The 16156-nt window shown below is 41.9% G+C and overlaps 1 protein-coding gene across 6 annotated transcripts in view; it reads right to left on the bottom strand.

Annotated features, from left to right (window-relative positions):
* SH3PXD2A (SH3 and PX domains 2A) overlaps positions 1 to 15448 on the bottom strand; it is a 424441-nt gene extending 408993 nt beyond the window's left edge. For 2 of the 6 annotated variants that reach the window (XM_040361850.1, XM_040361852.1), the window contains exon 1: positions 15066 to 15448. In XM_040361850.1, the coding sequence (XP_040217784.1) occupies positions 15066 to 15137 (72 nt within the window). In that variant the 5' untranslated portion in view covers positions 15138 to 15448. The remainder of the gene's footprint in view (positions 1 to 15065) is intronic. The other 4 variants (XM_040361845.1, XM_040361847.1, XM_040361846.1 and 1 more) reach the window with 3 other exon arrangements.
* Positions 15449 to 16156: the final 708 nt, after the last annotated feature.

Raw genomic sequence — 16156 nt, 5'->3', positions numbered from 1 at the left:
ACTTGCTACCACAGTTACTTGCAGGTAGCTGGGGGGACCAATAGGTTAACGCGTTTTCAGAGCATGCGCTCCTTCTTCAGACCTATAGGGGGAATTGACATCATTCCCCCGGCTCCCTTTGTATCTGTGTGTCTGAGGTACAGGAAGCGTCGGCTTCCACCGGCGCAACCCGCTCCACGACACCAGCCTGCAGCTATAGGAGAGACTGACTTCCGGATTCTCCATGTTATTACACGCTCAACTTTATTCTACTTTTGTGATTACATATGCTCTATTTTCTCATTAAATGATTTGTGATTACTGCACTTGGAATGGCGCCTCTGTGCTTCCTCCCCCTCCTTTAACCTTCACAATCACATTAACCCCTGGTTCACACTGTTGCGGCAACCGCAGATCAGTGTGATTTGCACCTCTGATTTCATTGCGGTTTGCAACTTAATTTAACAGAAGTCTATGCAAGTTGCAATGAAATCAGGAAAAAGAAGTGCAGGAACCTTTTTCAAAGTCTCTACAACATGAGTCGCAGCAATTTAAATGGTTCCATTGCCAGCAATGGGTGCAACATGTCATGCGGTTTGGAACTGTCACATGACAAATCGCACCGGTATGAATAAGGGCTAAAACATGGCGATAAGCATCATATGTTCATAAGATTGAATACATTTAGAGATGTTTTTGTATGGGATTTACCATGATAGAAAAACTCTACTAGCTATCTTTGGGAAAGATAAGCAAGAAGTGCAACTGCCATCACTATTGCCTGAAGTAAAACAGATCTGCATCCCTAGGAAAACATGGATTTCCTTCCATACAAGAAATTGGAAACAAAGTTCACCAACAAACATCATTGCAGTGTAGCATGATACGTGTCTTCAAACTGGCTCCTGTAAGAATAACATATGCAATGCCTTATGTGGCCTTTCAAAAGCTTTATCTAGTGTCCTCAAATCAAGGAAAAGTTCATTTCACTGTCAGCTGTGATTGTATAAACAATTACTTAATCGCAGTGCATCGAGTGGAAATGAAACCAAGCCAACAGAGACTTGCAACCTTTGAATTCTCACTCTACTGTATTGTGTTAGGACAAGTTTACAAAAAGCAGTCATTCAGTTGGCTATCAGCAAGCAATGTCTTTATTGCCAAAATACTTTAAAAAAAGCAAAACAGCCAAAAGAAAACACACACAGTTTTCCTTCAGTAAACGCATTTTAACCACTTCAGGGCCAATTCTGACACCTCTCACGTATATGTGAAAATCAACATTTTTTTTCCCTAGAAAATTACTTGGAACCCCCAAAAATTATTTGTGTGTGCATATATTAGGGCTGGGGAAATTAAAGATTAATTCCTCGATTATTCTTTAATTTTTTTGATCGATCAAAATTCTTTTGATCGATCAAAATTCTTGATGTCACAGGACAGTCTGGACAGTGAGACTTACCCTGCTGGATGCGAGCAAACTGCACCCATTGGATTAAGGTACCTTTACACATGTGGAGCAGGAGGATGCATCAGGCTCCATCAGCGGAAGGGGGCAAAAATAACCATTGTTTTCCTGTTCTAAGCAGCTTTGTGTAGACAATTCTTTGTGTATCGGCAACATCTGTTCGGTGCGAAAGACTGTTCAGTTCTTCAGGGTATATTGTCAATAAAATGCAATCATGTCTGTTTCCAGAAAATGTAAACACTCTGGTATGTCTGCGTGACTGGCTAAAGTGATGCCTACTTGCCTACTATAAAGTGACTGACAGTCAATATACTAGATACGTTTTATAATTAAAGTTAAACTAACTTTCTACGTTTTTCTTAAAGTTTAATAAGAAAAAATTACTTACGTCAGTGCTACAGTTTGAATTTAAAAAATATTTGTGTGAACTGTGAAGTTAAGTCATGGATTGTGGAAACTAACTAGTGTCCGGTGATTGTATATAGTGTTGTAACGGAATGACCTGTGACACCCAGAGACCTTTGAAGGATGTGGGGTACTCCTGTGCCAGCGTCACTAACGACTCTTGGGTCACCCTGTGCCCCTTTTGGGCATAGGGTGACTGATAAATGATAATTCATGTTTTGCAAGATATCTTGGAATATTACAAGTTGTTAAAGTCTGACTCCAAATGGAGTGTTTTCATTCAATGTGGGGACACATGCTTTTGAGGTGTTAATTGCATCTGCTCCTAGACATTCCATTGTGTGATGCTAATACTGTTTTGTGTCCATTGTGCCAATTAGGTCTGCTCCTAAAGACCTTTCATTATGTATGCTAATAACACTGTTTTGTGTGAAAAGTATAAGATGTGGAATGTGACTTGTCAAGCTGTATGCGGAGACAGGCTGTCTGGATAATGACTAATAATTAACTCAACTAAATGTCATTGTCTAAGAGAAGGTGTATTGAAGCCCCATTGTGTGATGTGTGGGTGGAGTGTGTCTTTGTTCCTTTGATTACTGTAACATGCCTGTAACTGCATAAAAAGCTGAGAATGTACCATAAGAGATTCATTCATTTGACTCAGAACACAGAGCGTATGTCTCGTCTCTCTGAGGGAATTCTTATAGATCGTGTCTGCTGGATTGTAGATTGTCGGATAAGCTGTCGTGGTTGATGGAATGGGAATATCGTAAACGGTGGTGACCGTTGCAATGCAAAGAGATCAGCTAAAAGTAGTTGGATCTGTATGTGCGTTATAATTAATCGAAATTAGTCGATTTAAAAAAAAACGATTAATCGAACACGAACATTTTAATCAGTAACAGCCCTTGTATATATATATAGGTGTGTGTGTGTGTGTTTTTTGTTCCTAGCAGAGGCCCTAGAGAATAAAATGGTGGGTGTATTTGTGTAATTTGGGAAAAATCCACTTCAACCACTTGCCAACCGTATAACTTAGATATACTGCGGCAAAGTACATGATCTAGCACTTCCGAGTGTGGGACGCTTCCGCTGTCATTATATGCAGCAGGAGCTGATTAGCAAGTACTACGGACTTGTGTGCCAGAACCCGCCGATCCTTCAGTACAGAGGAAGACTGGCAGTCTGCCAATGTAAACAAGGCAGATCCCCATTCTGTCAGTACAGAAGGCATGGGTCATGTGTTCCTACAAAGCAGGGACACAAATCTATGCCTTTCCCTAGTACAAGCACTTCCCCCACAGTACATTAAAACACCAGCTAGGCACACAGTTAACACTTTGATCGCTCCTGATGTTGATCATAAAGAACCGTAAACAAGGCAGATTGCCATTCGGTCAGTAGGGAAGGCATAGATTCTGTGTTTCTGCAAAGCAGGGGCATGGATCTATGCCTTCTCCTAGTAAAAGCACCTCCCACAGTACATTAAAATACAGGGAAGGAACACAGTTAACCCTTTACTCGCCCCTGATGTCAACCCCTCCTCAGCCAGTGTCATTAGTACAGTGACAGTGCATATTTTTTAGCACTGATTATTGAATTAGTGTCACTGGTCCCCAAAAAGTGTCAAAAGCGTCAGTTAGGTGTCCGATTTGTCTGCTTCAATATACTATATTTTTACTATTAAAAAAAAAAAAAAAAAAAAAAATGAAAAAAAAAATATCTCATAGTTTGTAGACGCTATAACTTTTGCACAAACCAATCAATATACGATTATTGGGATTTTGTTAAACAAAAATATGTAGCAAAATACATATTGGTCTTAATTGATGGAGAATTTTTTTTTTTTTCATTGGATATGTTTTATAGCAGAAAGTAAAAATTATTGTTTTATTATTTTTCAAAATTGTCGGTTTTTATTTGTTTATAGCGCAAAACATAAAAACCACAGAGGTGATCAAATAACACCAAAAGAGAGCTCTACTTGTAGGGAAAAAAAGGACAAATCCTTTTTATTTGGGTACAACGTCCCATGACCATGCAATTTTCAGTTAAAATAATGCAGTGCTATATCGCAAAATATGGCCTGGTCATGAAGGTGGGTAAATCTTCCAGAGGGCAATGGTTACTGAATTTAATTGCACACAAACACTATATAATACTCAATTTTGTCTTAAAATATAACAGATGATGTTACACCAAATAGATGCCTAACATGTTATGCTTAAAGAATTGCGTCCACCCATTAAACGGCGCCAAACTACGGCACCCCCATAGGCAACGGTTTAAACGCCTTTATCAGTTTACATAGAGGTCTGGAGCTAAAATGATTGCTTTCAATCTGACGTTCACAGCAATACCTCACATATGCATGTCAGACTTATTTATGCGTGCACAGGGAAATGGGTGGCACTTTAAAAAAATATATATATATAAATTATTTATTTCATGAAAAACTTTTTTTTTTACACTGTCACTTCAATTTTCTTTTTCTTATCAACTTTATTGAGTTAAGTATATAAAGTTTATATCATCAATTGTGATAGCATGGGGCCGTGACAGGTCCTCTCTTTGAAGAGATCTGGGGTCTAATAGACCCCAGATCTATAATTTGGCCTTTAATGCAGCTGATCAGACACAGATCAGTCTGATCGGCTGCTTTCCTAGCAACTAGCGGACAGGTAAACAAAGAACCAAAACCGGAAGTGACAAAATTCTCATCACTTTCGGGTTCTGGGGTCATTGACCGGCAATGCCACCCACAGCTCACATTTTGGCTGATTCTCGTCTACAATGCAGATAAATGTACTACATATAGTATACATATGTTACATAGTTACATAGTTACATAGTTAGTCAGGTTGAAAAAAGACACAAGTCCATCCAGTTCAACCACAAAAAATAAAAAAAACAAAATAAAAAACACAGTAAAATCCTATACACCCAACTCCATACCCACAGTTGATCCAGAGGAAGGCAAAAAACCCCAGCAGAGCATGATCCAATTTGCTACAGCAGGGGAAAAAATTCCTTCCTGATCCCCCGAGAGGCAATCGGATTTACCCTGGATCAACTTTACCTACAAATCTTAGTACTCAGTTATATTCTGTACATTTAGGAAAGAATCCAGGCCTTTCTTAAAGCAATCTACTGAGCTGGCCAGAACCACCTCTGGAGGGAGTCTGTTCCACATTTTCACAGCTCTTACTGTGAAAAAACCTTTCCGTATTTGGAGGTGAAATCTCTTTTCCTCTAGACGTAAAGAGTGCCCCCTTGTCCTCAGTGTTGACCGTAAAGTGAATAACTCAACACCAAGTTCACTGTATGGACCTCTTATATATTTGTACATGTTGATCATATCCCCCCTTATTCTCCTCTTCTCAAGAGTGAATACATTTAGTTCTTCTAATCTTTCCTCATAGCTGAGCTCCTCCATTCCTCTTATCAGTTTGGTTGCCCTTCTCTGCACTTTCTCCAGTTCCCCGATGTCCTTTTTGAGAACTGGAGCCCAAAACTGAACTGCATATTCCAGATGAGGTCTTACTAATGATTTGTACAGGGGCAAAATTATATCTCTGTCTCTGGAGTCCATACCTCTCTTATACAAGAAAGGACTTTGCTCGCTTTGGAAACTGCAGCTTGGCATTGCATGCTATTATTGAGCTTATGATCAACTAAAACCCCCAGATCCTTCTCCACTACAGATCCCCCCAGTTGTACTCCCCCTAGTATGTATGATGCATGCATATTCTTAGCCCCCAAGTGCATAACTTCACATTTATCTACATTAAACCTCATCTGCCACTTAGTCGCCCAATTAGACAGAGCATATGTACATATGTATACTGCACCACAACTCAATATTGCACTGCACGTTAAGCAGTTATGTAATGCTTACATGAATAAGTCCTTACTCCATGGAAACAACCTTGCTGTATACATAAAAACCCGCAAGCACACCAGCAGACCTGAAAGGGTTTCAAATGTATAAATGCAGCAATTTAAAGAAGATACAAAATCACAAAGTTCTACTAAAGTCCCTTTTTTCAAATGTCTGATGAGGACTGCTACCCTTCCTGGGATGGCCCAACCTGCCCTGCACTTCCACGTCACCAAATCTCATGTTTATGAGAAGCTGGGTTTCAGGAAATTAACTCAATCTCAAAGGGCTCAGGAGCAAAAGTCTCTCAGGGCCATTTACTGGCTGCCTGGTTACAGGTTTAGCAAGGAAGCAAAGCGTAAACATGTACACAACTGGATGGAGATAAGTATATATTTGTTTTAATAAATCCACTATCAGGCCCCATACACACGAGAGGATTTATCCGCAGATACGGTCCAGCGGACCGTTTCCACGGATAAATCCTCTCAAAGATATCCGCTGATTTCGATGGGATGGAGTGTACACACCATCGCATTGAAATCCGCGCGGAAATCCTCTGCCGATGACGTGTCGCGCCGTCGCCGCGATTATGACGCGGCGACGGGCGCGACGCTGTCATATAAGGAATTCCACGCATGCGTCAAATCATTACGACGCGTGCGGGGAATCCCTTTGGACGAATGGATCCGGTAAGTCTGTACAGACGAGCGGATCCATCCGTTGGAATGGATTCCAGCAGATGGATATGTTGTGCAGCACAGCAAATATCCGATCTGCTGGAATCCATCCCAGAGGAGATTTCTCCGCGGAAACAGATCCGCTGGCGTGTACACACCATAGGATCTATCCGCAGAAACCCATTTGCTGGGATTTATCTGCGGATGGATTCTATCGTGTGTACGGGGCCTAAGATTCTGTTCATAGCTCAACACTCAAAAAAGAACATGAGCTTTTTTTGGGACAGAGTCATGCATTTTGCCTCCAGTAGACTTCAATGGGAGTGTATGAAAAACACACAAACACATTGTTCATGCAATTTGTTGCCTAGTCAACTGGCCTTGAAATGTTAACTTGGTTAAAAATAAAAGCAAAAATAACAAGCCTTAGGCCCCATACACACGAGAGGATTTATCTGCGAATACGGTCCAGCGGACCGTTTCCGCGGATAAATCCTCTCGAGGATTTCTGCGGATTTTCATGCGATGGAGTGTACTCACCATCGCATTGAAATCCGCGACGAAATCCTCTGGCGATGACGTGTCGCGCCGTCGCCGCGATTATGACGCAGGGACGTGCGCGACGCTGTCATATAAGGAATTCCTCGCATGCGTCGAATCATTACGACTAATGCGTGGGATCCCTTCGGACGGATGGATCCGGTGAGTCTATACAGACCAGCGGATCCATCCGTTGGGATGGATTCCAGCGGATAGATTTGTTTAGCATGTCAGCAAATATTTATCTGCTGGAATCCATCCCAGGGGATAAATATCCGCGGAAACAGATCCGCTGGAGTGTACACACCATAGGATCTATCCGCTGAAACCCATTCGCTGGGATTTTTCAGCGGATGGATTCTATTGTGTGCATGGGGCCTAAAATGTACGCAAAATGCCTGTACAGACACAGAAAAATACTTCAGAAAAAAGCCCAAAGACGTCCAGCTTATGCGGGAATGGGGTCAAAAGTCTTAGACCCCATTCACACCTGAGCGTTTTGTAGCTTGAAGCCTCAAGCTACAAAATGCTGGAGGGGAAAAAATCTATTATTCTCTACGTCGATGGTTCACATCTCCACTCCAAAACGCCTGAAGCCAGAAGCAAAAAAAATAAAAAAACTGATACAGCATATACAATTGCGACACAAGTCATATTGTAATTGGATGTTATTAAAAATGTTTTTAGAAATGGGACATACATGTGGCATACATGACTTCCAGGAGCATGGAAGGTAAATGTCCACCACCCAATCAGTGTTGTGGGGGTACTGCAGTCACATGACCACAAGGAAACACTACTAAAAGGTAGAAAAGCAGCAATTTTTTATATTTTAGCAACAGCAGCAAGCAAAGATAGTCTATTAGATCAGGGCTCGACAATATCCGGGCACCTGGTCGCAATTGCGACAAGAAACACTGACCTGGCGCCCGGGGAAGCTTAGGCCTGCAGAAGGCCGCAAAGTCGCGGCCTCAATTACTGGCCGGCGGGGGAGGTGGGGGCGCATGGAGACACAGGATACTGTGTGGTGGCCGTTGGCATTACAAGTAAAACAGCAATCCAGCAATTCTAATGTGTTTTTCACTGCCATCTCCTTACCTCTAAGTAAAGCCCCCAAAAATGATATATATTTTTTATTCTAACACCCTAGAGAATAAAATGGCGGTCGTTGCAATACTTTCTGTCACACCGTATTTGCGCAGCGGTCTTACAAGCGCACTATTTTGGGGGGAAAAAATAAACTTTTTTAATTAAAAAATAAGACAAGTAAAGTAAAGTCAGCCCAATTTTTTTTATATTGTGAAAGATAATGTTACGCCGAGTAAATTGATACCCAACATGTCACGCTTCAAAATTGCGTCCGCTCGTGGAATGGCGACAAACATTTACCCTTTAAAATCTCCATAGGCGACGTTTAAAAAAATCTACAGGTTGCATGTTTTGAGTTACAGAGGAGGACTAGGGCTAGAATTATTGCTCTCGCTCTACCAATCGCGGCGATACCTCACATGTGTGGTTTGAATACCGTTTACATATCCGGGCGCTACTCACGAATGCATTCGCTTCTGCGCGCGAGTTCGGCGGGACGGGCGCATTTTTCTTGCTCCTAACTTTTTAGCTGGCTCCTAGATTCCAAGCAAATTTGTCAAACCCTGCATTAGATGGCAGTGCAACATTTGAGGCATGAAGGCTTTCCAAGTCAAAGTTAAAGCAGGTCAGAGACAGGTCAGGAGGAGCTCTACTGCAGGTCAAATACACCTGTCAATGAATGAAATCAGAACGGTCTCAAGCTGATTTCACTGACACAAGTCCAAAGCCCATCAACACCGGCCCCAACTCACTTCCACATAATAAAAAGAAACCTGCTGTGAATTTTTTTTCAGGAGGCTGCCTTTGCTGACCTTCAGACTGAGGGTGTTAGGAAGCTCTACAGAGGATCAGAGGCTGTGTGCATTCACTTCACAATAATTGGTGGTTACATTTTTTTCACCACAGGTTCACTTCAAGGGCTCGTTCACAATTGGGCAGCCCATGATGCCTCTCTGAAAAGCAATTTGTGGTAGATTGCTTTTCAGAGGCAGTTGACAGGCGGCTGAAAGGAGAAATGTTTCCTCCTTACAGCCTATTTTAAACCTGAAATGGTAGCACCACCATACCGTAACAGCATGCATTACATGCACTTGAATGGGTCTTGCTATGCGGTGGTCCTGCCTCCCAAATGTGATAGGGTATAATTTTTATCATGGCATGTCTACAGCCCTGAGTGGCTGTATGTTCCCCTTTAGGTGGGGGGAGGGGGGGCATCGGTAAAACTAGTTTTTACTGCCCTCTGGCTGCCAGTGAGAACAAGTCCTTAAAAACATGACCTGTTGAGGGTAGTTGGGTACCATAGGTGGTAAACACTGTTGTAAACTATACCAACCATATATCAGCTGCCAACAGCATACTTAAAGACGGTTCACACTAGGGCGACACGACTTCCAGCGTGACTTTCAGAGGCGACTCCGACACGACTTGAGCATGAACCACAGGGCGATCTGGGGCGATTTACAACACGACTTGAAGTCGTCTCCAGGACAGGAGACTTTCCAGTGGCCAATCAAACAACAATCAGCTCTGGGAGAGGGAGGGGGAGGGAGAGGGAGAGGTTTGCCTGAGAAATGTATGTTATCTTCCTGGAAAGTCGCTTCAGTTAAGACAGTGATCAGACTTGGAGACGACTTCCATTGAAATCAATGGGTACAAATCGCCTACAAGTCGGATTGAAGTAGTACAGGAACTTCTTTTGAAGTCGGAGCGACTCGAGTCGTGTGTATTAACACCGCTCCCATTCACTTGCATTGTTTTTCTCGACAGCGCGACTTGGGACGACTTGAGGCGACTTCAAGTCGGATCCCAAGTCGCCCCAGTGTGAACCGGCTCTTACACGACATTCTCTGTGATTTCGATACTCTTTTTAGTAACACACGGAATAAACAAACAATGTCTGAATACAAGAGACACGTGTATGCATGTGTATTCTTACTTCAATCTTGGTGCACTGCGCGTGTGTTTTTTTTCCCCCCACAAGTCTGTGCAGTGATCCATTGTGAAAAGACCTTTGTGCAAGAGATTCCTGTAATAAAGACCAGTCATTGCTGCTCTCTCTCCTTGTGTTTGGGTTGACTGGTCTCTTCTCTGCCCCCTCCTGTAATGTTCTGCAGGCAGCCTGTAGTGGATGGAGCCTGTTTGGGCCCTTCAGCTCTCTGCACAGGCTATGTACAGCACAGGCATGATGTCACTGCTATTTTTACAGGGTAAGAACTCGGTTTGCAAAGGTGTTTGGAGCACACAAAGTAGATCTATATCATTTGTGGATTTGAGCAATAGATTTAAATATAAGCTCTTGTACTGGGAGATAACATTGAGACTACTCTAAATCATGCAGAATAACATCAATAATGCGTAAATCTCTGTCCAGCCTACAGGCGAAGGGGAACACTTCCCGCAGGAGTCTTTCATTATCAGTACATAATAAGGCAGTGTTGGACAGAGTTCAGTTATACTGCTTTGTAGTCAAAGCCAAAAATATGCAGGATTAAACAGCCATGTCTGTCTTCCTTTCCACATTATATTTGTGACTTAGGAAACGGGACATTTGATGCATGCCTGCTTGCCAGGATGTGACCTGAATTCATATACAAGTCTATGTTCAGTACAATAACGTCCATTCACAACAGTAACAATAATTTGGTTCTATCAGAAGCTGAGAAAGAATATAGGCAGAAGAAGAAAAAAAAAAGTTACAGAAAAACCACAAGCCATAATGTGCAACAAGCAAAGCGCCTGGAGGGGAACTGCTGTCGTTCCGAGAGCAGCTGGAAAGACTACAAACGCGACTGACTCGCATACTGTAACCAAGAGGGATCTGGCTGCGCCATTTATAACGCTGAGAATCTGACAGTCCACAGACACAAAGCAACTGCCAGGGAATCCAACCAACAGGCTTGCTTTACTTACTTCAGTAGTGGGTGTCACAATGAACCGCACTCACTGTGTACACACAATCACTGCAGAATGGGGGCTAGGATGTGTATATAATATACACACAGTACACATCCATAACAATCTGTGATACAAATATACATCCAAATCCTGTAAAATAAATCCTGAACCACCAGGGATAATGAAAAACTGCAATACAAGGAATATTGAGGACCAGATTCCACAGACTGTATGGGGGAGATGTATTGAAACTGGAGCACTCAGAATCTACTGCAGCTGTACATGGTAGCCAATCAGCTTCTAACTTCAGCTTGTTCAATTAAGCTTTGGCAGTAAAACCTGGAAGCTGATTGGTTTGTATGCAGAGTTGCGCCAGATTTTGCACTCTCCAGTTTTAGTAAATAACCCCTTATGAGCCATGCTGTGTGACGTCTAATATTCCTCCATGTTCCACCCAGTGATGTATATCTCCTCCATCAGATATTCCTGTCTATTGACCAATGATCGTGCATGCTTGTGTTTACCTACATTGATTACCTAATCCCTCCCTGAGCTCCAGCATGTCATACAAAACAAACGGCTGAACTCTGGGCGTACAATGTCCAATGGATGTGTACAGCAGATATAAAAGCACACAGGACATGATTATATACATTCACAGGAGGCTGTGCAAGGCTTAGACACGCATCGTCTTGATTCACTCTGACCTGTGTACTGACATGTGTACTGTGCATAGACATGTTATGTTATGCTGTACAGCCAGCCGATGGTGTGTACATCTGCGTCATCATCTATACAGAGGAATACCTGCATGTGATAATGTATACAGAACAATGTGTGTATATGACAATGTATACAGACCAATATGTCCATGACAATGTATACAGAACAATATGTCCATGACAATGTATACAGACCAATATATGTATGTGACAATATATACAGAGGAATATCTGGATGTGACAATGTATACAGACCAACAGGACCAATAAGACCAGTATACCGACCAATATGTCCATGTGACATTGTTTGTAGACCAATATGTTTATATGACAATGTATACAGACCAATATATGTATGTGCCAATATATACAGATGAATATCTGGATGTGACAATGTATACAGACTAACAGGACCAATAGACCAGTATAGACCAATAGACAAGTATACCGACCAATATGTCCATGTGACATTGTTTATAGACCAATATGTGTATATGACAATGTACACAGATTAATGACTCCATGTGACAACGTATACAGAGGAATTCCTGTATGTGACAATGTATACAGACCAATATGTCTCTGTGACAATGTACACAGCAGAATTTACTGGATCATTTATACAAACACATAGATTTCAATGTACATATTTTACGGACATTCACCAGTATAGATTACTGTATACAGACACAGTTAGGAACATGTGTATATCCTTATACTGAAGAGTATATGTCAGTGTACAGTATAGGGGTGAATGTATACACCTCACTGCACAGTGTACGGGTGTACCTCAGTGTATACATTGTACATACATATATGAGTATAGTACATAGCTGCATGTCAGAATGTATAGTATCTGGGGTGTGAAAGGATATGACTCAATGTATACAATGTAAATATATCTGTTTTATAGATAATCTATATCTATTAAATAAAGAGTACAGTTATAGATGTATATGCCACGGGTGTGAATGTATAATCATGTGTGTGTGAGTAGCTCTAAGTATACAATGTAAATACATATATATCTCCTTATATTGAAAACTACAGTATACAGACGTATATCTCACAGTTTGTAGAATATGAAGTGAATGTATAGCGTATGGATATGTATAGGGGGTACCTCAGTGTACACAACGTATGGATATGTATGTATATACCTCAGTGTACACAACGTATGGATATGTATGTATATACCTCAGTGTACACAACGTATGGATATGTATGTATATACCTCAGTGTACACAACGTATGGATATGTATGTATATACCTCTGTGTACACAACGTATGGATATGTATGTATATACCTCAGTGTATACAATGTATGGATATGTATGTATATACCTCAGTGTATACAATGTATGGATATGTATATATATACCCCTTGTGTATACAATGTAAATATGTGTATCTTTTCATAGCAGACTATAGTATATACAATATAGTGAAGAGGACTCCAAGGCATACAATGTGTGGATGTAGATGTGTGTAGTTCTGTGTGTACATTGTACTAAACACTTCAACATATACAATGTAACAGTGTCCATTGTAAACAATGTATGGATGGCAATGTGTATACAACGTATAGATGTCTATATGAGTAACTCAATGTCTACAATGTATGTGTGTTCCTCTGTGTACACAATGTATAGATATGTATGTGTATACAATGTATGGATGTGTATATAGAATATATGGATATGTATGTACCTCAGTGTATACAATGTATGTAGGTGTATGTTGCACCTCAGTGTATACAATGTATAGAGTAGTATGTACCTCAGTGTATACAATGTATAGAGTAGTATGTACCTCAGTGTATACAATGTATGGAGATGTATGTACCTCAGTGTATACAATGTATGGAGATGTATGTACCTCAGTGTATACAATGTATGTACCTCAGTGTATACAATGTATAGAGATGTATGTACCTCAGTGTATACAATGTATGTACCTCAGTGTATACAATGTATAGAGATGTATGTACCTCAGTGAATACAATGTATGTAGGTGTATGTTGCACCTCAGTGTATACAATGTATAGAGTAGTATGTACCTCAGTGTATACAATGTATGTAGGTGTATGTTGCACCTCAGTGTATACAATGTATAGAGATGTGTGTACCTCAGTGTATACAATGTATAAAGATGTATGTACCTCAGTGTATACAATGTATGGAGATGTATGTACCTCAGTGTATACAATGTATAGAGTAGGGTGACCAGACATCCCCAGTTTCAGGGGACAGTCCCCTGATTGAGGACACTGTCCCCGGACCAAGTCTGTCCCTGGTTTTGTCCCCAGATTGGATTTAATAGGGGACAGGGGCAATTTCAAAGACAGTCAGTGCAGAATTAAAATAAAAAAATTTGAATTACACCGCCGTGCCTACTAGCATAGGTGGGGTTGTATTTTTCCCATTATCTGTGCCCCCTTCTGATGATCATGTGCTGGTCGGAGCGGAGGCGATATTTCTGCAGTTTCGGGCGCATGCCCATTCAGCTCCGCTCGCATGTTTTTCTGCCTTGCCTTCCCTGGTGGAGTGATCTTCCTCCGCTCCCCATCCAGTAGTACCCGGGGCCCGAAGAGTGAGACCTGAGAGGCGGGCGGTGACGGGCAGAGAGTCCCTGATTGTTGCCATTACTAGTAAAGAAATATGTCCCCAGATTTCATTTAAAAAATCTGGTCACCTTAGTATAGAGATGTATGTACCTCAGTGTATACAATGTATGTACCTCAGTGTATACAATGTATAGAGATGTATGTACCTCAGTGTATACAATGTATAGAGATGTATGTACCTCAGTGTATACAATGTATAGAGATGTATGTACCTCAGTGTATGCAATGTATAGAGATGTATGTACCTCCGTGTATACAATGTATGGAGATGTGTGTACCTCAGTGTATACAATGTATAGAGATGTATGTAGCTCCCTGTATACAATGTATGGAGATGTATGTACCTCAATGTATACAAATGTATGGAGATGTATGTACCTCAATGTATACAAATGTATGTACCTCAGTGTATACAATGTATAGAGATGTGTGTACCTCCGTGTATACAATGTATGGAGATGTGTGTACCTCAGTGTATACAATGTATAGAGATGTATGTACCTCAGTGTATACAATGTATGTACCTCAGTGTATACAATGTATAGAGATGTATGTAGCTCCCTGTATACAATGTATGGAGATGTATGTACCTCAATGTATACAAATGTATGTACCTCAGTGTATACAATGTATAGAGATGTATGTACCTCAGTGTATACAATGTATAGAGATGTATGTACCTCAGTGTATACAATGTATAGAGATGTATAGAAGGTATTTGTGGTCTCTGTGCTCCTCCATGCAGTATGGGGGTCCCTGTCTCCCTCTCCCCGGACTCACATAATGTTTGGAGGGGTTCCTCCTCTTCTGTACATCCTCCACACACGTGTCCAGCACTCCCCGGGACATCATGTTGCGGTGGGTAGGTGAGTGGTTGGGTCGGTCGGTCGTTGTCTGTGTGTCTCTCTAGGACTGGCTCATGATCGGGCTGTGTTGGTTGTCAGGCCCGGCGTCTCATATTGCGGTGACTGGTGAGGACAGCTGGACAGAGTGGCGGCTCCTCTCAGTGCCATGTGCTGATTACACTACCATGTGCGGGGGGAGGAGGAGGGGCGCCCTCTGCTGTCTGCCCACCAGTCTGAGAGCCGTCCCTCCGATATATAAGCGGTGTCCGCTCCTTTCAGCCGGTGTCAGTCCCGCGCTCGGTGCTGGTCGGTGGCGGATGAGAGCAGCACAGCTCGGGGATGAGAGGAGCAACCGCCAAATTCAAACCCCTCAGACAGACATCACTCGGGGCTTCCCTCAGGAGAACAGGGACGAATACACTGAACGTCTTACATGTTACAATGGATGTGGAGGACAGAAAAACGTTATTTTGTGTTTAGATGGAGTGGTGAGGGATTATAGCCCCCCTGAGGGGAATAAATAAAAACTAAGACCATTTCTATTGGTTCCATTGTCCATAGCAACCAATCAATGGCCCGGATTCAGATACGAGTTACCACAGGGTATCTCCGGATACGCCGTCGTAACTCTGAGTGTGCCGGGTCGTATCTATGCGACTGATTCGTAGAATCAGTTACGCATAGATTTCCCTAAGATCCGACTGGCGTAAGTGTCTTACACCGTCGTATCTTAGGCTGCATCTTTAAGCTGGCCGCTAGGTGGCGCTTCCGTAGATTTACGCAAGGAATATTCGAATTAGGTAGATACGCCGATTCAGAAACGTACGTCCGCCCGGCACATTTTTTTACGTCGTTTATGTTCGGCTTTTTCTGGCGTAAAGTTACCCCTGCTATATGAGGGGTATCCTATGTTAAGTATGGACGTCATTCCCGCGTTGAATTTAGAAAATTTGACATTGTTTGCGTAAGTCGTTCGCAAATAGGGCTGTACGTAAGTTACGTTCACGTCTAAAGCAATGACGATTT

The sequence above is a fragment of the Rana temporaria genome, chromosome 8, assembly GCF_905171775.1.
Source record: "Rana temporaria chromosome 8, aRanTem1.1, whole genome shotgun sequence".
NCBI classification, from domain to species: Eukaryota; Metazoa; Chordata; class Amphibia; order Anura; family Ranidae; genus Rana; species Rana temporaria.
Note: the sequence above shows the minus strand (reverse complement) of the source record. Positions and strands in the feature narration are given on the sequence as shown.